Source organism: Pongo abelii, chromosome 1, assembly GCF_028885655.2.
Source record: "Pongo abelii isolate AG06213 chromosome 1, NHGRI_mPonAbe1-v2.0_pri, whole genome shotgun sequence".
In the NCBI taxonomy this organism is placed as follows: domain Eukaryota; kingdom Metazoa; phylum Chordata; class Mammalia; order Primates; family Hominidae; genus Pongo; species Pongo abelii.
Genome location: NC_071985.2, coordinates 3,199,083 through 3,222,347, shown reverse-complemented (window position 1 = coordinate 3,222,347; position 23,265 = coordinate 3,199,083). Strand labels below are relative to the sequence as shown.

Here is a 23,265-nt window from a genome sequence, read left to right as displayed (position 1 = left end):
CCATCACCCTTCTCTACAAGCGATCAATTATTATAAGGTTTGACAAGTTAGTTTTATTTTTGCAATGTAACTGAAGTCCCATCCATCTATCCTTAGGGAGTTTCTGAAAACTCTATATGAACTTCACTCAACATACACAAGTAGCATGTAAGTGTGCTGATCATATTTTTAAAATTATGAAGTGTGTCCTTTATACAAAATTAAAATGGGTTTTAATGTGTTTGAGGCATTCAAAGTTTTATCTATCATTACCCATTTTTCAGGCCCACCTGATTTCTTTTGGCTCCCTACAGGGGAAATGGGATTTTTTTTTCCTACTTTCTCTTCCACGAGGTGAGAAAAAGAAAAGACAGCAGCTTGGTAGCTGCAGGGAAGCCAAACAAGAGACTGATTCAACAGGAGAAATTCAATGCATCCCAAAAGATTCCCTAGGATTTGGTATCCTGCTGCTTAGAGTACAATTTGTTGTAATAAGAAACTGAAGATTTTTCTATCAGGAAAGTCAAAGTGCTCAGTGATGGCTTGTTCAAGTTTAAAAAAAAATTGAACTACAATGGAAAATGTTCTTATTCTGGAAATGCTTTCACAACATAGGAAGCCTAAAGACAATTTCTCAGATCATATATATTGCTCGTACACACTGGTCAACACAAACAAATGTTTTCCTGTTCAGGTGACCTAGCCCCATACACAGTGGTGAACAACAAACAATTAAATGTTTTCCTGTTCAGGCGACCTAGCCCCAGGAGTGGAGTGTGGCTTCCATCTTATTCCACAAGAAAGTTGTTTATACTGAAAGTCAGGCAAATGCAACAGACAGAAAGTCTTTTTTTTTGTTTTTTTTTTGGAGACAGGGTCTCATGCTCTTGCCCAGGCTGGAATACAGTGGTATGAACATGGTTCACTGTAGCCTCGACCTCCATGGGCTCAAGCGATCCTTCCTTCCACCTCAGCCTCTCAGTAGCTGGAACTATAGGCTTGAGCCACCATGCCGAGGTATTTGTGTGTGTGTGTGTGTGTGTGTATGTGTGTGTGTGTGTATGTGTGTGTGTACTTTTTGGTAGAGATAGGGTTTCATCATGTTGCCCAGGCTGGTCCCAATCCTGGACTCAAGTGATCTGCCCACCTTGGCCTCCCAAAGTGCTAAGGCCTACAGGCATGAGCCACCATGACTGGCTTTTTTGTTGTTGTTAAGAGACAGGGACTGACTCTTAACCCAAGTTGGAGCACGTGGTGGTTCCCTACAGCCTTCAACTCCTGGGCTCGAGGGATCCTCCTGCCTCAGCCTCTCAAATAGCTGGGACTACAGGCGCCAACCACCACCACGCCCATCTACTTTTTTTATGTTTAGTAGAGATGAAGTCTTGCTGTGTCACCCAGGTCTGTCTTGAACTCCTGGGCTCAAGTTATCCTCCCACCTTAGCCTCCCAAAGTGCTGGGATTACAGGTGTGAGCCACTGTGCTAGGCCCACAAAAGGTATTTCTTATGTCCTGGCCTGGGTTGGTGGCTCAAGAGCCAAGCAAGGTAGACTGGGAATAAGTGGGGTTGGTCCATAGCTGTGGGATTTTGGAGTAAAGGGAAACAAGTATCCTTGCTGCAGGTAGGGAGGAGCAGCAGAGGAGAATGTAGAATGTAGACAGTGAGCAGAGAGAAAGTATATGAGCTAGAATGAAACATCTCCAAGGAGGATAGGCCAGACAGAAAAACAAATGGATTCTGAAGACAGATCCTGGGATTAGTACCTAAAACATTATAGTTCAGGAAGCCTTTTAGGACCATGAGCATCTGTGAGCTGGGTGAAAGCTACTGTTGGGAACTTCTGTTTTTCTTGGATACTGCTACCAAGGAGGCACAGGACTGGGGTCCCTCCAGATTGGAGAAAAACTTTCACTAGGAAGTTATCCAAAGGTACAAAGTAGATTCTAGTGGCTCCCTCCTGGTCTGAACTTTTCCCAGTAGACTACTGCTAGCTAGAATGACTCATGCTGTCACAGGAAATCCAGCAGCTCCCCCTTAGCACATGGTTCTTGACTGGGAGCTTGAGTGTTAAAGGAGGGGATTGGATTATCAGAAAGAGTAGGATTTGGTGAAAGTCAAATGGAGGAAGGTGGCATCAGGAGGATATTTTACACCGTGCTTTAAAATAAAGGTTTGAAGACCTCCAATTACCTTGAGGGGGCTCGGGGGGCAGATCTTCCAACTTCCAGCAGAAATGAGTTATGTGTATGGACCAAAAGGGGATTCAGGTGGCACTGCCATTTAGGAGACTTCTCTAGAACCCAGTGTTGATCAGGGTACTTCTTACCAGAACTTGGGCCTCTCTAAGGTGGCAATAGTGCAGGATTATCACTCCTGATTTGAAATTAGGAGCTCTGCTGTTTAATGTCTTATTTTATATTATTTATTTTATTTTATTTTGAGACAGGGTCTCGCTCAGTCACCCAGGCTAGAGTGCAATGGTGTGATCATGGCTCACTGCAGCCTTGACCTCCCAGACTCAAGCGATCCTCTCACCTCACCCTCCCTGGTGGCTGGGACTACAGGCACATGCCACCTCTCCCAGCTCATCTTCGCATTTTTAGTAGAGATGGGGTTTCACCATGTTGTCCAGGCTGGTCTTGAACTCCCGGACTCAAGCAATCTGCCTGCCTTGCCCTCCCAAAATGCTGGGATTGCAAGCGTAAGCCACTGTGTCTGGCCTATTCACTGTCTTGATGACGACAGAGAAAAGGTGTGGGTTTCCAGGGTCCTGGCACAGCCTGAGGGCCCAGGAACCAGGGAAGAGTGTAAAAACGGGTGGGAATGATGCGTAACTTGGGGTTTGGGGGGAAAAAGGAATTGATATCCTTGTCCCAGGTAAGGATGGGAGGCAAAGGAGGGGCAGAAATGAGAAATGCAAGTGGAGTCATGCTGTCACAGGTCACCCTGGCCAGATGTAAAGCCACCTAACTTCATATTACAGGCTTTCTGGGCTCCACCCCATATGGTCCTGGGGCTCTTAGAAATGCCACTGCACAATTTTTGTTGATACTTAATCACTTGGTCACTGTAACTGGGTATAAATAACATGAAAGTGTTTTAGGCAGATTATCTCTCAGGGCAGAACCTCTATTTTACACATTATTTTATAGTAAAGGTAGGTAAGAGTTTAAGTTTGATTCTAAAGCTATCCCAGGCTGGGTTCATTGGCTCACACCTGTAATCCCAGCACTTTGGGAGGCCAAGAAGGGAGGATCACTTGGGCCCAGGAGTTCAAGACTAGCCTGGGCAACATCACAAGATCCTGCCTCTACAAAAAAAAAAAAAAAAAAAAAAATTTTAATTAGCTTGATGTCAGGGTGTGTGCCTGGGGTTCCCCCCTCATCTACTCGAGAGGCTGAGGTGGGAGGAACGCTTGAGCCCAGGAGGTCAACAGTGCAGTGAGCAGTCTTTGCACCACCACACTCCAGCCTGGACAACAAAGCAAGACCCTGTGTCTCAAAAAATAAAATAAAAAGGAAATGAGGCTATCCTAAAACAGCTGCATAAACAAAGCCATGTCAAATGATGATATTGTCCCATCAGTGTCCCCTGGGCTGCTGGCTTCTGGGAGAAGGCATCCTCTGGCGGCCAACTAGCACCCATCAAGCTGGTCATGAGCACAGCCTCCAGCTTTACGCCAGTCACTCCAAGGCCTGAGCATGCTGGCCCTGGCTTCTGGGTACCCTTCCAGCTCAGAGGATGACAGCGTGGAGCTAAACGGGGGTTTCAGCTCCAATAATGCCATAGGGAGGGCTTCGGGAAATCAGAGGCACTAACTTCTCTATATGAGGCTTTAAAGTAGTGGAATGATGAATGAAATCCTGAAAATCAATCAGGGACCTCCAAGAGAGATAAGTACTTGATCCACTGAAGGGCCTTCTACTCCAGCACTCTAAAAACCTTGTCCATCACTGGCCAGGCCTGATTTGGTCCAGGTTCTTAAAGGCCTGGTTTTCTGGAGATGCTCACAGGTGCCCCTCAGCTGGCTGTCGAAGGCTATCTGTAAGCTCCAGCAGAATGAGGACTTTGTATTGCCTGTTTTGTTTACCACAGTGCATTTAAGTAGGTAGGTCTCCATAAATATTTTTGTTGAAAAAGATGAGTAAGTGCCTGACCCAGGAACGTGAGATGTACCCATTCAAATCAACCATGATCTATGCATCTAGGAGGCCGTGCAGTAAGCTGAGAATCAGGTAGAGAAGATGAGCAGGCTTCTGTAGTCCAAATGATATCTCTTGCTCTGTCTCCTACCGGCCAAGGCATATCTAAGGGCCATATCTGACTTCTTGCATACAAATAAGACTGAGGTTCCTACAGATATCTGATTTCTTAAAGCCCCACGCCTGCTGGCGGTGATGTGGAAAGACACACACAGACTTGGGGCAGGACGACAGCTGCACAGTGGGGCTCATAACGGGGACAGGGGAATGAACAAGCAGCTTCTCAATTCTCTTGTCTGAAAGTGGCTGTGGACTATATCTAGCACTCTTGCTACAGGGAGAGTTACCAGAATAAAGTTCAGCAGCAGATTCTGGCAATGCCATCCAGAGTGAAACAGAAGACGGGGTCCTCCGAAAGATGGTTGAGTAGTGGCCTCTAGTAGCCAGGAGTGACAAACACTATAGAAATGTATGGCCAGGAGGTGATAGAAAGCACAGGCTTTAGGCATGTTCTGCCATGCGCAGCAGCAGGTTGGAAGCAACGAATGGGTCACCTCCCCTTCCCAGTAGGGGCTACACGTACATCAGCAGCACCCAATCATTTTGTTTCATCCTTAAGACAGATGGGAAATAGGCAAGCTAGACGAAGGCGTGGTATGTGAAGCTGCCAGATCAGCTAAGCCTGTCTGCTGTCATCCAAAGCTCTGTCAGAACGTGGAACACTTGTTCAAATGCCTGAGGTGACAGCAATGGTCAGAAGAGCTGCTACATTCAGGAGAAGGAGTAGGCCCAAGACATCCTGCCTCCTCTTTTTCAGAGGTGCTGAAGGGCCAGAGCTTATGCCAGTTCCTTGCACAGATTGTCCTAGATTTTTCTTCCAGAAGTAAGACTACAAGGCTGGGTCATTCTCACACAACCAGTAGGTTCAGGGCTGGAACCACTCCACAAAGCTGGGCAATGAAGGTCTTTACCCAAATGTACAGGTGGCATCTCAAGCAAGGTGATTAGGTCTAAAGGAAGTCAAGGTACTTTAGAGGAGTAGATGGCTGAAGCAGAGATGTTCTCATTTCTCTTGTTCCAAGAAAAGAAGAGCCAGAGAAACTGGTCATAATGTTCTCCATTACCTCCTACCTAAACCCTCATATTAGCCCTGGATTATCCATAAAAGTAAAACACAAGTAATGAGGCCTAAGTGCAAGTCAGTGGTATAATAAATATCTACTAGTCATTGTCATATCTTCTTTCCTTCTTCTTCATCTTCCCTCCTTCTCTATTTTCCCCTTCTTCACCTCCTTTTTCATTGTATTTTATGTCTAGATTCTGCATTAAGAAAGTCTTTCAGAATTAAATTAAAAGGCTTATATTTAAAAGTTTTAAGAAATGCTTGGGTCTTGACGGACCCTTCCCCCATCACTGTGCAGGTGATCACGGCCGCAGTGTCCCAGTAAGAAATAAACCTTACAGAATGGACAGCAAACAGAAAGAGGCCCTGATTAGGCATGCCAGATAATTCAGTATTTCACACATATGAACACACGCACATACAGAGCTCAAAATCTTGTATAGAGGGTCTTCCACTAAAGATACTTTAATTGAAAACTACAGCATGGAAAACATGATTAAGTGGCTAAAAGATTACTTTCACTTTAATAAGCAGAGAAGAAAACATTTATTCATTTATCGGGTGAAATAATTCTCTAAATCTCATCAGAGACAATAAATGGCAAACAACACACGTGGAAAGAATGTTGGGTGAAGTTCAGATACTTATTTCTTCTTCTGGGGAGAGAACTGGCTCTGATTTGTTCTCTAGGTCCTAATCCACGAGCATGGTTTAGGAAAAGTTCTAAACTAGATACAACAGCCAAGGACCCTGCCTGCCCTCTAGGAATGAGCTTAGTTGTCAGAGACAATGACACAAGCGTCCTCAGAGAGCAAGCTAACAAAATCTGAGCAACACGGAGAGATGCGGGATCAGGAGGGGCAGACCCAAAGCAAGCGCTGGGTATGTGACGGCATCGAACGCGCGCTCAGGTCCTCCCACTGTAACACGCACCTGGGATGCGGGGTTAGGAAGGCAGGCCCAAGCAAGCGCTGGGCACGTGGCTGCACCAACGGCGCGCTCAGGTCCTCCCACGGTAACACGTACCCGGCAAGCTCTGCAGGCTCCTGTACCAGAATGTCACATTGACAAAAAACCTTGAAAGAACTGGAGTTCTTCAGAAAAGCCTGCTTGAAAAAACAGTAGTAGAAGGTACTGTTATGAGGAAATCTCATAGTTTATCAACCTATCTTCTAAAGCTTCTCAAAAAAAAAAAGGAGAAAAAAAAATCCCCCGCAAAATTAAAAACTGATGTAGCTGCTATGTAATTAACTGGCAATCTCTCAGTTACAAACCCCTGATTTGTAACCACGGCAGGTACACAAACTACCAGCTGCATTATGCTTCCACTCTCTCCACCTGCCCCATTTTTTTCTGACAACAAGCACAGAAAACCATCTGAGCTGAAATCTCTTAGCAGCTTTCTTCTCCTTGATGGAGATTTCATAGACCACCTCCCTTGCCTCTTTCTCTGATCACAACTTGAGTCTCTTCATCATTCTTGTTCTTCTGCCTTTTTCCCAGGTACATCACAAAAGTGTCATTCCCACCAGCACAAAAATACTATTTATGGACAACAAAATTAATATCAACAAATCTTACCCTATAATGTGGGCTTGGAAGAAAGAATAGATGAAGGCCCTAATACGTTTTGAAATGGCTTTAGATCAGACACAATGGAAATCAATGTCATCTCTTTTCATATTTTCTTGAGGAAAGAGTGACATTTTGGTGTGTGTGGTGGGGGAGGTACAATTTGGAAATGGTTATCCAAATTTAAAATAAATATAACTTTCACTTTAAGTTCAGGGGGACCTAAATTTTGATGTACCAAGTTACCACTTAGGAATTTCTCATATGGATTTACCCTATGGATTCAATTAATCATGGCAATGTTGGACACAGTATACATAAATGGAAACAATAGAGATTGATCTAAAAATTATGGTATATCCATGAGATGAAATACTATGTATCTGTTAAAAAAGAATAAGGTAGCTAATCTGGAGCTAATCTAGACAGATGTCTACACTCTCTTGTAAAGTGAAAAAAGTTACAGAACATGGGCTAGGGAATTATCCTTTCCCCTCCCCCCCTTCTTTTTCTCCCACACTAAGGAGGACCTTTGGCTTAGCTTCCCTTCCCTTTTCTCTAATCCCCACTCCTCCATACACCACCTTAGCAGGCATATTTAAAAGACCTACTGGAAATGAGTCTTTCCCCAAGCAAGACAAGCAGGAAAAAGGCAGAAGTGCAGGAGAAAGTGGAAGAGCCCACGTGAACAGTTCTGAAGGGAAGAGAGTTGAGGGTAACTGGGAAAGCAGAATAAAAGGAACGGGGGAAGCGGGGGCTTTAAGAAAACATTCTGTATATTATGATGGAACCATTGTTCATGTTTTCTGGCGAAGGTTAGGATTACTGTTTACTTTCAATCCTCTGACACCAGGCTAAGACTGAGCTCTATGTGGCTCTGGAATAGATTCAGACCGGCCACTCTCACACAGAACATTTCCGGAAGGAAACTTGTAGCCACGCTTATCTTTAAGGAGTGGGAAAACAGTTTGAAGATGAGGCTGATTTTTACCTTTCTGTCCTCTTAAATTGTCCTTGCCTACAAGCATATGTTAATCTCGCAACAGAAATGAACAGAACATGCCAATGTCCTGAAAGTCCTCTTCAAAGCCGGAAACACCCTCTATATCTCCTTATCACTCTTTAGTTCCGAAGGAAAAGTCAAATTTAATTAGTATTCGACACACAAAAATTTAAAAAAAAAATGTGTTCAATTTTGTATTTTTCTCTCCTTTTTTAGGGGCTGGGGGGGAATTTATAGCCATACAGTGGTGCCATCAAAGGCTGAGTAGACTTTCATGGGTTAGTCTGGGGACATCACCATAATCTGTAACCATCTTTAATAGGAAAATTCATCCCAAGTTCTGAACTACTAATTGGCTAATTAACATTAGACTAAGTTAAACTTTTAAATAAAATTTATGAAGTATTTTAAAATTATTTTTTCTACCTGATGTTTATAATGCTAAGGGACAGATGAGTTTGCATATATAGTCACATATACATGCCGATACTATCAGAAGACATATTATGGGCTAATACTAAATATTATACATTTTGTTGTATGTGATTTCTAACTGGTTTTATGAAACATGAAGGATGTAATGTTGAGTTGCATCATAAAAACTGAGTAAAATCTATTGAGTAAAAATAAATGAGAGTAGCAAGAAGGGAGGTGAAGGCCATAATGTGGATTAAAATGGAATAGCAGCACTTTCTCCTCTAAGGCCAGCATTTAAAATTCAGCCAAGGTCAGGAGTGACAAAATCATCAAGAAAGACTTGACCTCCATCTAGTTGTTGCAAACAATATATTAACATTGTAAAACTGTTACAGCATATGGCAATGCAATCATCCCTTGGTAACTCATGCCTAGCTAACTGTCTGTGTCCTTGACTAAAGGTGAGCAAAAGGCCCACCTCCTGCGTCTGCAGGGAGCCGATGCGGGGGCTGAGAGCACTCAGTGTGAATTCCCTCATGCACATGTAAGAGGTGAAAACCACCGCCAACTTCTCCATTCCTGCCTTTGTTCTAAAATTGCTAACAGGGTTGCAGAGTACCTGACCTATTTGCATACATTCCTTATTTTTACCTCTGCCTGAGCTAAAGGGGAAAAAGGCAAAGTATGACAACATCTAACCTGCTCATTTCTCTTAACTTTGTTGGTTCTGATTTATTTATAGCCTTTTCCTCAACTACAGCTTTAAAAGCAAATGATTCGTACCTCACTCATGTGAAGTGGATCAATGCAGATTGGATTTCTTGAAATACCACCAAAAAGCAACTCAACACACTCCAGGGAAGAGAAACCAAGGGAGGCTTGGAAATTTGTCACCCAGCATAAGAACAGAGCACACATTTACAGAGATTGTGACCTGCCAAACACCGTGTAAATATAACCAAACGTTTTCCAAACATAATGGACTGTATTCTGGTGGAGGACTTGGCCTCACTTACAAGAAAGGCCTCTTTGTTTAAAGTCAGTCAAACTGACAGCTACTTAAGGTGTAAGTTAGTGCTCAAAGAGGCCCTGGTAGATGTGGGGAAGAGAAGGTTGCAAAATACGTGCACAACAGACACCCTTGTAGGTGTGTGGTCTTCTTTATGGATGTGGTGGACCCATGTAAAATTTCTGTGCTTAAGAGTGGCCCGAGCAGGGCAGCCTGAGTGTCGAAAGGGAGGATGAGGCAGAAGAGTCAGTGCAGCGCTAGCCAAGAGTGAGGAGCCAGCAGCTGCTGATGGGGGCCTGGAGAAAGAAGGGTATTTTTCAGTCTGCGTCTTTTGGATGAAGTCTATCTGCTCACCCAGAGACTGTGGTTTGGCTTCCTCAGAGCAAGCCCTGGAGTTCAGAGAGGTAACGCCAACCATCTGACCTGCCTCTTTTTGCAACACTAAGGCTCAGAGAGGAAGCCTTATCTCTTTGAATGCGATTCGTATTTTCCGAGAACCCACAAGATCGATCACTCTGAGCAGGAATTTCACTGCTCATGGGAAAGTCTACAGTCTCAGCCCTCAAGCCAATCCCTGATATGTTTGATTAAAGCTGACTCACAGTCTGGATTCCAAAGCTGTTCACCCACAGGCAGTGGAGGAAACCACCTACAGAAGTCCTGAAAACATGCTCAGGGTCAGGCTGGTGGCACTGGCTGGCCAGGGATCTCTGCCATCTGCCTGGCTGGTGGAGCCTCTGCCATCTTCGGGGTCCTCGTGGACTGCACCAAGCTCCTGGCTCACGCCTGGCTTCCTGACCAAACGCTTCATTTCTGGTTTACTACCTTTGTCCGAACAAATATCCTAGACCCTGGACTCACTTCTGTTCTTATGTTGACCCTGGGAACTTCCTCTCCCAGATGTCTCCTGAGAGTCTTCCTCTAGCGGGAACAGGAAGTACCCTGGACTCTCACTTTTCCACCTGCTCCTCTTCACTTACAGCCATTCACTGCCTGTTGTCCTACGTTGCATAGGTCTGGTCCTGGATTCTCCCTCTGCTTCGCCCCTTTGGGCTGACATGGTATTTGCACGGTCTGCAAAGCTGGGAAATTAAAGATCTGCCCAGGATGGAGCCCCTGTTCTCCAGGGACCTCCTCCCTCTGCCATCGCTCCTGGTCACAGGTGCTTTTGAGGTAACTTCCCATCAGCAACCTTGTTCTGTGCTAGAGACTGAGCCATTCCAACCTCAGATTACGGTCCGCATGTCTCCGTGCCCTTCCCCTTGGGCTGCTCTCAGTCTTACCTTCTAGAATTATGTTCTCAGCCCACTGCAAATCAGGGTGCAACATCCACCAGTGCCTAACTCTCAGCCGTTCAACACTACCCCCCCTCAAAGCTTCTCTGAGTTATAAAAACATCTCAGGGCAAAACGCCTACTGGTCTCGAGGAGCTGAGATTAGTCAAGAAGCAATTACCTATAGTTCCTTCACCTGACTCAAGGAGAAGCTGAGGCAGGGCCGTCTCCCTGCTGTCCTCCCTGGCTCAAAGGTGATTATGAAGGCAAATGATTCAACTGAAAGCATAAATCCTGAGAGAGATAAGGGACCATTCTTACTGCCAGCCAGACCAAGGGCCCCATATGGCCATCGTCACCTGGACGAGCAGAGGCTAATGACACAGCCTCTCAAGCTAGGTCTGAGCCTGCGTTCCTCTCCAGCTCCCCCACCACCCTGAGCCTGCCTTTGTCACTGCAAGCGCCACATCGTATTGTAATCATCTGCTCCAGATCGAGACAGCATCTAATTAGTTTCTGAACACCCACGGTGTCTGACACATGGAAGGAACTCTACAAATGATGAATGAATGCATAAGTGAATGAACAAGAGGAATGAATAAAATAAGACTTGGTTTTACACAATGGTTGAGAAGCAGCTGGAAATGCTCCATGCAAAGTAGTAATCAGAATGACTTCACAACATGGATCCTTTGCCCAACGTGAGGACGTCCTAGCCCTTATGTTAGCCCTCTCCCTGGGACTTGCCTGTATGGCTCCATGGTCCGAGTACCATAGAACAAGGCTTCCTCCAACAGGCCGAGGTTGATGCAGGCATCCATGGCGCAGTCGAGCACCTTCAGCTGGTAGATGTTGATATCGGGAAGCCGTTCAGAATTGCTGCTTATGATCGCCTGGCACATGGCCAGAACCTGCTCCCACTCTGTTATTAACCTTAGTTAAGGATTCATTGTCTTCATCAAGAAAAAAAACAAATAAAATTAGATTCTCTAAAAGGCTGAAGAGCTCCCAAGCACAGGAGGGAAGAAAGCACCCGTTATTTTTCACAGATGAGCTGCCTGAAAACACACTTGAGAAACAAAAACACAGAAGAGGCATCTCAGTGAAGTAAATTCTGTTTACATCAACAAACTATCTTGTAACCAGGCCTGTGCTTTGGAGTTTTAAAACTTCCAAAGACCTGTTCTTTCTTCACACTCCTAGATGTGTTCTCTTTAAATCTAGTCATAAATAAATGCAGTCCTTTATTAAATTTGACTAAAGATTAAGTTAATTTGATTTTAAATTATTTACTCTGTTAGCTTCTGTTTAAAAACTGATTTAAAATTAAAGATGCTTTAGAGAGATTCCTTTTTCAAAAGGAAGAGCTCATGTTTGCTTCTGTGTTATCTGAGTTTTGGGCATACATGAACCCAAAAACTCACACAACCCACAGGCACATACTAGGTGGAGCAATTTGAAGACACAGATTTCCACTGGATCTCATTTTTTTCTATTATAAAGCAACAGTGACCCAAGCCTGTACTTAACCAAATACATTAAAATATGTTATTTTAAACCCCCAAAATAAGAGACAATATTAGGAACATGGCTTATGCACATAAATTGCTGGCAAGGGAAACGATGCTTTAAAAAGGATGGGGAGAAGACTCAATATCCACTTCTCAGTAACACTGACTTTCTGATGAACCACGAGTCAATAACTTAATCTCATGTAGCCTTGGAGTGACTTCACTTTTTAAAACTGATATTCCCTGTCTTACAGAGGCAGTCAGAGGACTGAGGACATGGTTTATGGAGCATGATTTTAATCCCTCCCCAGTGAATTCTCTGGGAAACACAGTGAAGGCCAGAGTGCAGGACCCTGGGACCTCACAGTTTCTTCGCTGTGTGCTGTGTTAGGCGAGCTGGAGACCAAGGAGGGTGCAGGACTGGGACTGGTCCTTCTCTCACTCCTGTCTCACCTTCACCCAGTGGAGCTCCAAATTCATCTGCTTCATATGTTGTCATTCCAGTAGGGTGAAAAGGTTTGAAGATCAGAAATGGCAGCCTACCCTTTGACTGTAGTAAAGCTAGATTCAGATCTAATCTAGTCCTGTCATTTATCAGATTTGAGGTTCTGAGGAAGTCAAAGTGCTTAATGATAGGCCAGAAATAAAAATGACTAATGTCAACCTAAGAATGAGTAATACACTGTATGTAAAATGACCCAGTTCGTGATGTGTCCTCTCATGAGCCAGGTAGAGTTCTGGGTGTCAGAGACACAGCGGGGAACATTTCGTGGCATGCACAAAGCACACGCTACACAAGCATTAGTACCTTCCACCTTCCCTCTGTGACATGACCTCTGAGCCTGACTGGGCTTAAAGAAAGTGCTTCAGTGGACTGAGTTTGACTGAACTTCCCTTCGTGCCCCCACACCCCTCCCACTCCGACATGAGCTGGTCTCGTTACAATCCATGCTCTCTGTGCCATCCCCTGCCCCCAATTCAAAACCCTCTTCACTGAGGTCCTAACAGAGCATGCCCAGCCCTGAACAGACAGCCCACTGTATATGCTCTCCTCTCCCTCTCTATCCAGCAACACCTTCCTCTTCGAGTGTCCATACCCTTCTCAGAACACGGCTTTCTGAAACATTAGCAAATACTTCTAATAAACCAATCAAGCCACTCCTGAGAGTGGAGACAAATACCTTTATGAATTTTCACAGGAAATGTATTTTCTTTCCAGCAAAGGCCTCTCGGAGGCACAGTATCTTACTCCAAAAGATGAGTTCCTTGACGAGAATTTAAAGCACCCCAATGCACAGCTGAGAGCCTTTTCTATCACACCCACTACAATATTAGGATGAGTCCTGTCTTGGAGGAATTGACCCTGATCCCAGAAAAGGTTCATTTCCTGAAGAAAAGTGAGTCCATGATTTGCTCTTGCATTCATCTGACATGTGTGTTCAAAGTTTGCTGAATGTATCCCCTAGAGGTTGGGGGAAGCAGTATCTTAGGCAATGCACTGATTTTGTAACAGATTGCTGGGCTAACCTCCGTGGCTTTTCATTCCAGGATTAGATATTTGACGAACTGTCAGGAGGAATGACTGTCTCTTACACAATGTTAGACATTTCTGTGGCAAGACTTGTACCTTATTTTAACATTGTGCTGTTTGACCTCCACTATTATTTGCCTGTTCATTTATGTATGTTCCCACTTATTCTAAAGAGGTTTGAGGTGACAGGCCTTAGAAGTAAAAGCCAGATGTGATGTTCTGCAGCTACTCATAGGAATGCATCTATTTTATCCCCCAGCAAGCTGGAAGGGACTACGTGCCAATTTCCCTTCACAACGCTGGCAACTGTCTCTTGCCAAACAAGGCAAAATCTTTCCTGCAAAACACCCCAGTGAGCAAAAAAATGGAATAATTTTAACTAAGAGGCTTTTCTCCCCAAGCTACTACTGACATGTATTTGCTCAAAGATTTAGTCCCTGGCATCTGTGTGGTGTTTACTACAAGTCACTCTGTTCCAGTAAGGAGCTGAGCTCTGGACCTAGCAGGGCTGTAGAGTGCACCCAAAGAGAACAGATTCCTAGTGGACAGAACACATATCTTTTTTTCCTGAATACTTTTAAGTGACCATAAGAGGATCAGATCAGGGGAAGAGAAAGGGAAGCAATGTAAATTCACTTGGGAATTACTCAACTTATTGAGATTCAACGACTGTCAGACCACAGAGCTTTTATTCACTTAATCATATCACTCTACTGCTTAAAAAATCATCCCACAGCCCCCTCTCACCTATAAAGTCTAACCTGTGCATGGCAGTTAAGGCCTTGCCACCTTCCCCTCCTCTCATATTGCACAGCCGGCAGCTTCTCAGCAGCAATGTATGTTCTGCGCGTCTACACGGGTCATTCCTTGTGTTGGATGCCTCTTCTCTTGGTCGGCCTGGTGAACTCCCACTAATCCTCCCAGACACAGCTCACTGGTCACCTCCTCTGTGAAATCTTTTAACTTCCCAAAGTTGATTATTGTGTCTTTGATGCCTCCACAAGTCTGTATCTTTACCAAAATATGTATTAATGGACATTTTACTACCCCACAATGTAGGAGAGTAGCGAGTGCAGGGCTGTGTTTTCTAACTTCTGTCTGAACCATCAGGTGAATGATGACCAGCAAGGTACCCAGCATACAGTCCGTTTTCAGTAAAACCTTGTCCAGCTGCAACTGAACTCTGGCTGGGTTATCCATGGGCCCCAATACCGCTGCCAGGGGCCACACAGAACAAGCCTACTCCTCTGCACATAAAGGCTCTTTGAGCCCATGAACAGGGACCTCCTGCTTCCAGAGTTGACTGTTTCCCTAGTATCTTCCATCTCATCATAGACAGGGTTTCAAATCCCTCCTTAATTTCAGTTCCACCCCTCAAAACTAGTTTGTTTTTCTATATCACTTTTAATACTTCCCACCTCAAACTGAATAGAAAATTCTAGAAATAATCAGACCAGTACTATCATCTCTATCATTTTATAATCAATATTAATGCAGCCCAAGATCACAGTAGTAAGATTATATTATACTCTTAAATGTTGTTAAATTTTGCTATTTACTAAAGCCCTAAATTTTTTTCACATGTTCTTACGCATATTTACATATTTGAACTTTTTGATCCAAATAGAATTTTTATATATGTTCTTGTTATATTTCATGTCTTTAAAACTTGGACACCATTTAAACATTTAGGGATCTTTTGAAGCCTTTTTTTTCTTTTGAGATACTGACTCTATCATCCCACCTCTATTATCCTCCCCATCTACGTCACTTTGGAGATTTGATAAACCTGTCCTCTGTATCTTCATTCAAGGTATGGAATTATGCATTAAAGAGGCCCGAGATGGAAAAACAACACTCCAGAATGACATTGAATCATGTAACATCATTTTTTCAGTGTAGCTATTCAGTTAGCTTTGCTAACATCTAACGTAAGTTTCTTGATTACTTTTCATCAAATCCTTTTCTGAAGTCTCGATACAAACTTTACCAAAGAAAGCTATGACTCTGTGGATTCACTTGCTCTTGGAGAAACCAGGCAGCTTTCTTTTCCATTCCTTAGTAACCAATCCTAGATTCTTTACCAAGACTGCTAATAAACTCAGTGGGCTATCGATTCAAAATTATGTCCTTCACCTTTAAAACTGGAAACCTCCCTCTACCTCTTTCTCTGGCTCTTTACAACTCTTTAAATAGCATCGTCAGCAAATTGGAAACCGCATCTGCAGACATTCTTAGTGCCTGGGATATAATTTACCCCAGAGCCTCTGAATGACCTTTTGCAGTCTTTTCATCCACCTTGATCTGTTTCTTCTTGCCTGCTGTTTCCCTTCATCACAGCTTTGCCCCAGTGAACTCCTCTACCAGGAACGGCCTCCTTCTTAGCCTCGGCCTATCCAAATCCTGCCCCTGACTCAGGCTATCTTGCACAGTAAAACATTAGTGGAGCCTTCCCAGACGACCTTCATCCTACGTGGTCTCTCCTTACTCTGAACTTTGGCCCACCTGTGGTCATTACTATTCATGCTGAGAAAATGTGTCATGCAGCAATCCCCACTGCCATTGTAGTCATGGCTGGTTTAATATGAAGCTTCTGGGTCTGATGGTCAATGGCACTGAATGATAAGGATTCTAAGCTATTCTTTCCTAGAGATGTTAGTGGTTATGGGAGAAGAAAATTGAGGAATTTGTTACCTTTTACATATAAAGAGACTAATTCTTACTTTCCTAATACTACTGGGCCATGAGTTTTGATTGTTACCTAAAGGTAGTGAGTTATTATTCATGCTGATGTTGTCACGATCTTCCTTGTCATTACTCAAACTGCTGGCCAGGGTCGGGGGTGCGGCCTGTGACCATGGAACAAAATGAAAACCACTGGCTCAGGGAGAGGTCAAACCCTGCCTTTGGCCTCATTACCACAGGGCTTCAAGAAAACAAGGAAACAATCCCAACAGTCCACCTCAATCCACAGGCAAAAGGATACTCCAGTGTGCCTTCAGTTCTTCAATTTTTTTCAGGGATTCTTGAACTTCCTTCCATACTTGCTCATCACCAGTTAGCATATCAGCATCCTGCTCAGGCCAGAAAAGGAAGACAAATAACCCAATTAGTAATAGGCAAAGGAAGTGAATAGACCTTTCTCCCAGATATACAAATGGCCTGCAAGCCCCTGAAAAGATGCTTGGCATCATTTATCATCAGGGAAATATATAAAGCAAAACCACAGTGAGATATTACTTGATACCCACTACCATGTGGCTATAATCAAAAAGACAGGATAACAGCAAAGGTTAGTGAAGATGCAGAGAAACGGAAACCCTCACACGCTGCACATGAGAATGCAAAATGGTAGCTTTGGAAAACACTCTGGAAGTTCCTCAAAGGGTTAAACGTAGAGTTTTCATGTTACCAATTAGAGTTACCATATTAACAATCCTACTCCTAGGTATCTACCCAAGATAAATGAACACATATGTTCAACAAAAACTTGTTCACAAATATTCATAGCAGCACTGTTCATAATAGCCAAAAAATGGAAACAACTCACATGTCTATCAACTAATAAAATATGGTATATATCCAGACAATGGAATATGACTCCACAAGTACTACATGCTACAACATGGATGAACCTTTCCACAATAAAGTACTGATACATGCTACAACTTGGATGAGCCTTGAATACGTTACGCTAAACGAGAAGCCAATCACAAAGACCACATGTATGATTCCATGGATATGACACGCCCAGAAGAGGCAAATCCACAGAGACAGAGTCGATTTGTGGTTGCCTAGGGCTAAGAGGATTGGAGGGAACTGGAGAGTCACTGCTGATGGGTAGGGGTTTCTTCTGGGGTGATAAAAATGCTCTAAAATTGATACATGCTAGTTGCACAACTCTGTAAAGAGACTAAAAACCACTGAACTGTACACTTTAACTGGGTGAATTTTATCACGGGTGAATTATACCTCAATAAAGCTGATATTTTAAAAAACAGAAGGAGAATAGGATAAATAGTTATTTGTTAGGAGACCTACAGCTAAAACCTTATTAAGTATAAAGTACAACTACACCCATGTGAACCAATTCTGACTTCCACCTAAAAAACAAAATCCCCCAATACTGAAAAAATTCAAAAGAAAATAAAATTATGAGCTACCATGTATGAAATGTCTGCCCTCCTATTTAGTAAGCAGGTCCTCAGCTTCCCATTGGCCAGTGTACCTCTGGCATCTAGCACAGTGCCTGGCACACAGTAGTTGCTTAATCAGCACTTGTTGAATGAATGACTGAAAACCACATGTGTGCACAATGCTGAAGGCTTTACTGATACTGTCTTATCTTCACATAGCTCTTCTATGTATGTAAGATCAAATCCCATGGGGTAACACAGGCAGGGAGTGGGAGAAGTCTACACTGGGTCAGGCAATGAGAGGGCACACTGTCTATAGAATACTGAAAAATAATAATAAAACCAATGAAAAGTAGGTCTGATGTTTATTATGTGCAACAATTCAGAGGTGAAATATTCTTCCCCCCAGGTCAGAGGGTGCCTAACATCTTTCTCCCTAATATATCACTGATCATACCCAGTTTATAGACGACAAAACTGAGACTCAGATTAAGTGACTTACCTGACAATCACTAGCTTGGAACCAAAATTTCACCCCAGGTCTGTTTGATTCCAAAAGGCTATCTTCTTGGCAAATATTACTCTGTTTGCCACAGATACTGCTATGGTCTTTTCAGCATGCTCAGCAAGTCCTGCTTATTTAAAGCTGCACTAATAGGTAGCCACCAGCCAGGTGTGGCTATTTCAATTTAAATTAATTCAAACAATAAAAAACTCAGTTCCTCAGCTGCAGCAGCCACATTCCAAGAAGCTAATAGCCACATGTGGCTGTGGCTACCACACTGAACAACCCAGATATAGAACAGTTCACTATGTCATTGCAGAAAGTCCTGTTGGACAGTGCTGCTTTCAGGTGGCTAGTCAAAGGGTAAGCCCTCTTAGAAGACACTATTCAAAACCAGGTGTTCACTATCCATGAGACTTTCAATGGGTGTCAGGGACAAGAACCACCCTGGGAAGTTACATGAAAGCAGGGCCAGTGTGGAGGTGACACAAGAGTGAGGAAGGAGGGACATTTTCATACTCTAGACATCTCCCTGGAGACTCATGTGCCCGTTGAAGGAGGTTTATAGAACGACTCCTTGAGAACCACTGCCAGATTCAGTCTGTGTTTTTGGGAAGAAGAAATATCACTCAAGTGTGCCAGGGCAGAAAAAAAGGGGGCAGAGCACCACAAACCACAGAAAACAGATCCTGAGACTCTACTTCTGAGGCTGGGGCAGTGGGTGTGTGTATGAGGAGACGGGAGCACTTGTGTCTCTGTAATTGGGCTTTGTGGGCCTCTATGTGTATGTGCTGTGCATCTGTGTGATATAGTAGAGTAGATTTTAAAAAGACACCATAGGTGCACTGTTTTTTCTTTTAAAGGAAATTCTAAATACATCCCTAGCTTTCTGTACACAGAAGGAGGAGAACAAATGCCCTTAAGAAGGTAAACAACAGGCCAGGTGCGGTGGCTCATGCCTGTAATCCCACCACTTTGGGAGGCCAAGACGGGCGGATCACCTGATGTCAGGAGTTCGAGACCAGCCTGGCCAACATGACAAAACCTCGTCTCTACTAAAAATACAAAAACTAGCTGGGTCTAGTGGCACACGCCTGTAATCCCAGCTACTTGGGAGGCTGAGGCAGGAGAATGGCTTGAACCTGGGAGGTGGAGGTTGCAGTGAGCCAAGATCGTGCCACTGCACTCCAGCCTGGGCGACAGAGCCAGACTCCGCCTCAAAAAAAGAAAAGAAAAGAAGGTAAACAACAGACTCCCTTCGAATGCCTGCTCTAAGCCCATATTCATCTCCTAAAGATCACCTCCCTCTCCTGCTCCAAAGCCTTCAGCAACTTCCCACTGCCTCCCAGATCAAGCTCACCCATTAGATCTTGACAATCATGGCCATTCCTGATTGAATGTTCCAGTTTTACATTTCACAACTGGCAGCTTAAACCCTAGATCTAAGCTTGTTAGTCTCTATGGTAGGCAGAACAATGGATCCCCAAAGATGTCCACATCCTGCTCTCCAAACCTGTGAATATGTTAGGTCACATTGCAAAGGGGAATTAAGTAGTAGATGGGATTAAGGTTACTAATCAGCTGACCTTAAAATAGCTGAGAGTATCCCGGACTTTCCAGGTGGGTCCAATATAATTACAAGGGTCCTTAGACGTAGAAGAGGGAGGCAAAGAAGTGGTCAGGGTGATGTGCTGTGAGAAGAACTTAACCAGAAGCTGGCAAAGGCAAGGAACCAGTCTCCTGGAGTTTCCAGAAGGCAGGCAGCCTTGCCCACACCTTGATTTTGGCCCTCTGAGACTTGGGTTAGGCTTCTGGCCTACAGAACTTTAAAATAATAAATCTGAACTGTTTTAAGATGCTATATTTATGATCAATTGTTACAGCAGCCATAGAAAATGTAGTCCCTAACACACCTTCTGCTCTTCTGGCCACTGGGGCTCTTTGTGCCTGGCCCTCTCTGTACCTGGAATTAGTTAGTTAGATTACTCATTTATTCCATTAACACTTACTGAGTACCTAACCAGGCACTGTTCTAGGCAGTAGGGATAGAGCAGTAAATAAATCAGATAATCATGGTGTTGATACTGAAGAGGCAGGTGGAACACATGGCAAGATACACACATGCATGCGCACACACACACATTTTGTTGGGGGAAAAACAGGGAAGAAGGATGGGGAATACTGGCACCAGGGAGTTCATTTTAAACAGGATGATCAGGGAAGTTCTCACTAAGATGATGTTTGAGTAAAGCTCTAAGGGAGGTGAAGGAGTAGGAGACAGGAGTTCCAGGGAGAACAGAGGGCAAGTGCAGAGGCAGAAGCATGCCTGAATGTTCCAGGAACAAGAGGCCAGTGTGGCCAGAGCTTGTGGACTGCAGTGTGTGCATGTCATATCTTCCCCACTTAATTGTAAGCTCTTTAGAGCTGAATATAGGTCTTATTCTTCTTTGATCCTGCCTCTCTCAAATATCCAGCACAGTCTTATATTTAACAAATGCTCTGCTGAATGTCTACAGAATGGATCTGGAAGAAGTGAACTAACTTGGTAATGATTTGATGTCTCTTGTGTTTCAGTTATTCCTCACAACATGTTTGAAAGGCATCAATACCTGTTATTTACAAACGAGGTGCAATATAGTCCTGAAGCTTACATAATTGGTCCAAATGTCCTTCTACCCCTAATTGCCAGAGGTAGGATTCAAACCCAGGTCTGTCTGGCTCCACAGCCCCTGCTATTTCTGCTACCTTCATGCTTCAATTTGATTTCCCTCCTGGACTTGCTTAAAAGGGGAAACTCATATCTGAGTTAATAAATTCAAAATATCTTCACCCTTGTTTCCTAAGCTCTATCTAGTACTAGCAATTGAAAGAGGAGAGTAAAATCCTCCAACATAGAACCCACAGCAGATCTCGTATTCTTCTATCAAGCAGGGTTAGACCGCAGCCCAGGGCAGAACAATTTCATATGGGGATTACAGTCACAACTAAATTTGCCACCAGTGAACATAATCTGATTAGCTGTTCTTTTAGGTTGACCCCAAACCTTTATTTGCTTAACAGAAGAGCAAGCAGGCTTTGAAACTGCTCCTAAACATTTAGAAACGATACCTCTGAGAGCATTTTATATTGGAGCTAGACAAAGCTACACTCACTAATAGCTATCACCTCCCTGGAGTGTTCCACTACGGTAACTGCCTCTCAGGTTCCAACTTCCCCGACCCTACCCATCCCGCTGTGGCTGCTACTCACAATTATGTCTACACTGAGTCTGTCTCATCTCCCCTCTCTCCACACCAGGCTGGAGGAAAACATTCAGTTGCATAGGTGTAAGAACAGGACAGAAACAGAAAAACTACTTAGGGAAGCATAATTTAAATCTTCTACTTTTCTAATTTGCAAATAGAAGAGTAAATTACTATGTTTTTTATCACAGTCCCTGAGGTATAAAATTAGTAAATTTATATCCTTATTTCCATTATTTCATATCCAAACACAAAGACACTTGATATAATTCAGGACAAAGTTATTTAGGAAAAAAAAAATCTCTTTGAATTTTACTTTTACCACGTAAAAGGAGCTTGAATGGGTGAGTCCTGAAATTTTTTTTTAGGGGATAGAAACATTCATTTTACATTCATTTAAACATCAAATATACTATTGCTGAATTTTCTACAAATACTAAAAAGAATTCAGCCTAGAAGCAGAAGGATTCCTAAGAAAGTTGACTTTCCTGGGAAATGATCGAGAGAATTAAGAACCTGCTGGTTCCAGCACTGGTGGCATCTCTGCCCTGACTCACTGTATGACCCCGAGCAAGCCTTGCTTTTCCTGGCCCTCAGTTTCCTCGCCTGCAGAAAGAGCAGCTAGTCTGGATGGCTGCTATGTAACCACTCTAGGGATTTCAGCAGTGCAGAACCAATTTAGCTCCACCTCTGGTGACCACTCTTTTGCACAGCCCCAGAGAAGTCCTTCAAAAGCCTGTCTTTATTTTAAACAGTACAATCGTGGAGCTACTTCATTTAAGACAGAACTGTGCCGTTGTTCCCAGGTAAGAACGAGTCTCATTTGTCCATTCTCTCTGACGGCACAAGCCCCTTGGATACCGCCCTCCCAATTTGCTCACCCCATTCTTTCCCCTCACAGCTCCACCCCAAAATCCTACCCATGCCCATCTCTGACTGCACTGCACCCACTCTTCCAACTAAAATTGCCGTCCTGTGGCTTCTGTCAGGACTCAGCGTGTTTTCTGCTGTTTCCTCGGCTCACCACTCCATTTAAGTCTTTGGCTTTCTTCCCATTTGTCCTTTTGGGACACAGCCCCTGCTGTACTCTATCAGGAAACCTTCTCTGGTTCTGCCTTCTGGGTTAGCCTGGCCCTCCAGGCCCCTCTGCACACCCCCTAGCCCTGAGCTGACATTAATGGTCTCCTGGATTGCCTCCCCAGGTATCCTCAGAACGCCCTGAGGGACCGTGACCTCATCATAGCTGTATTGCCAGTGCCCGCAAGGTAAATCATTCGGTAAATATTTGGTGATAGAGTGAATGAGAAGTGATCTTCCACAACCCATGGGCAACAGTATTACAAGAATAAAATACCTTAACTCCACCACAACAAAGAGAATCCCAACCAAGACAACAGGTTGTTCTTTTCACAGCACACGTCTGCCTTGACTCTAATATTACTACACTAAGATCAGATACGTTCCCACTGCAGCTGTGGGTATTTGTCAAATACTACAGCTGGCACTGGTCATCATTTAGAGCCTAAGTGTGACGCCCTCCCCCAGCGTAGGAAACCCCACGCTGGCTCCGGACCCAAGCTTTCTGACAATCGCGTCAAGGGTTATTTGGGGAGTGGGCTCGCTTACCTCTCCTGGCTTCCACCTCAAACACCATCCTGAGATTCTAATGGCGCTCTTGGCCCAGAGGTCCCTGGCTCCATCTATCCCTGGATGAATCAGTGAGGCCACCTACATTCCTTCATCCATAGCTGCTGAATCAA

At 43.9% G+C, this 23,265-nt stretch overlaps 1 protein-coding gene across 7 annotated transcripts in view; it reads right to left on the bottom strand.

Annotated features, from left to right (window-relative positions):
• The window catches only part of SMYD3 (SET and MYND domain containing 3), a 749,014-nt gene that overhangs the window by 90,338 nt on the left and 635,411 nt on the right, over positions 1–23,265 (bottom strand). For all 7 annotated transcript variants that reach the window (XM_024252046.3, XM_024252056.3, XM_054549979.2 and 4 more), the window contains 2 exons: positions 16,609–16,696; positions 11,328–11,502 (listed from right to left, as the gene is read on the bottom strand). In XM_024252046.3, the coding sequence (XP_024107814.1) occupies positions 11,328–11,502; positions 16,609–16,696 (263 nt within the window). The remainder of the gene's footprint in view (positions 1–11,327; positions 11,503–16,608; positions 16,697–23,265) is intronic.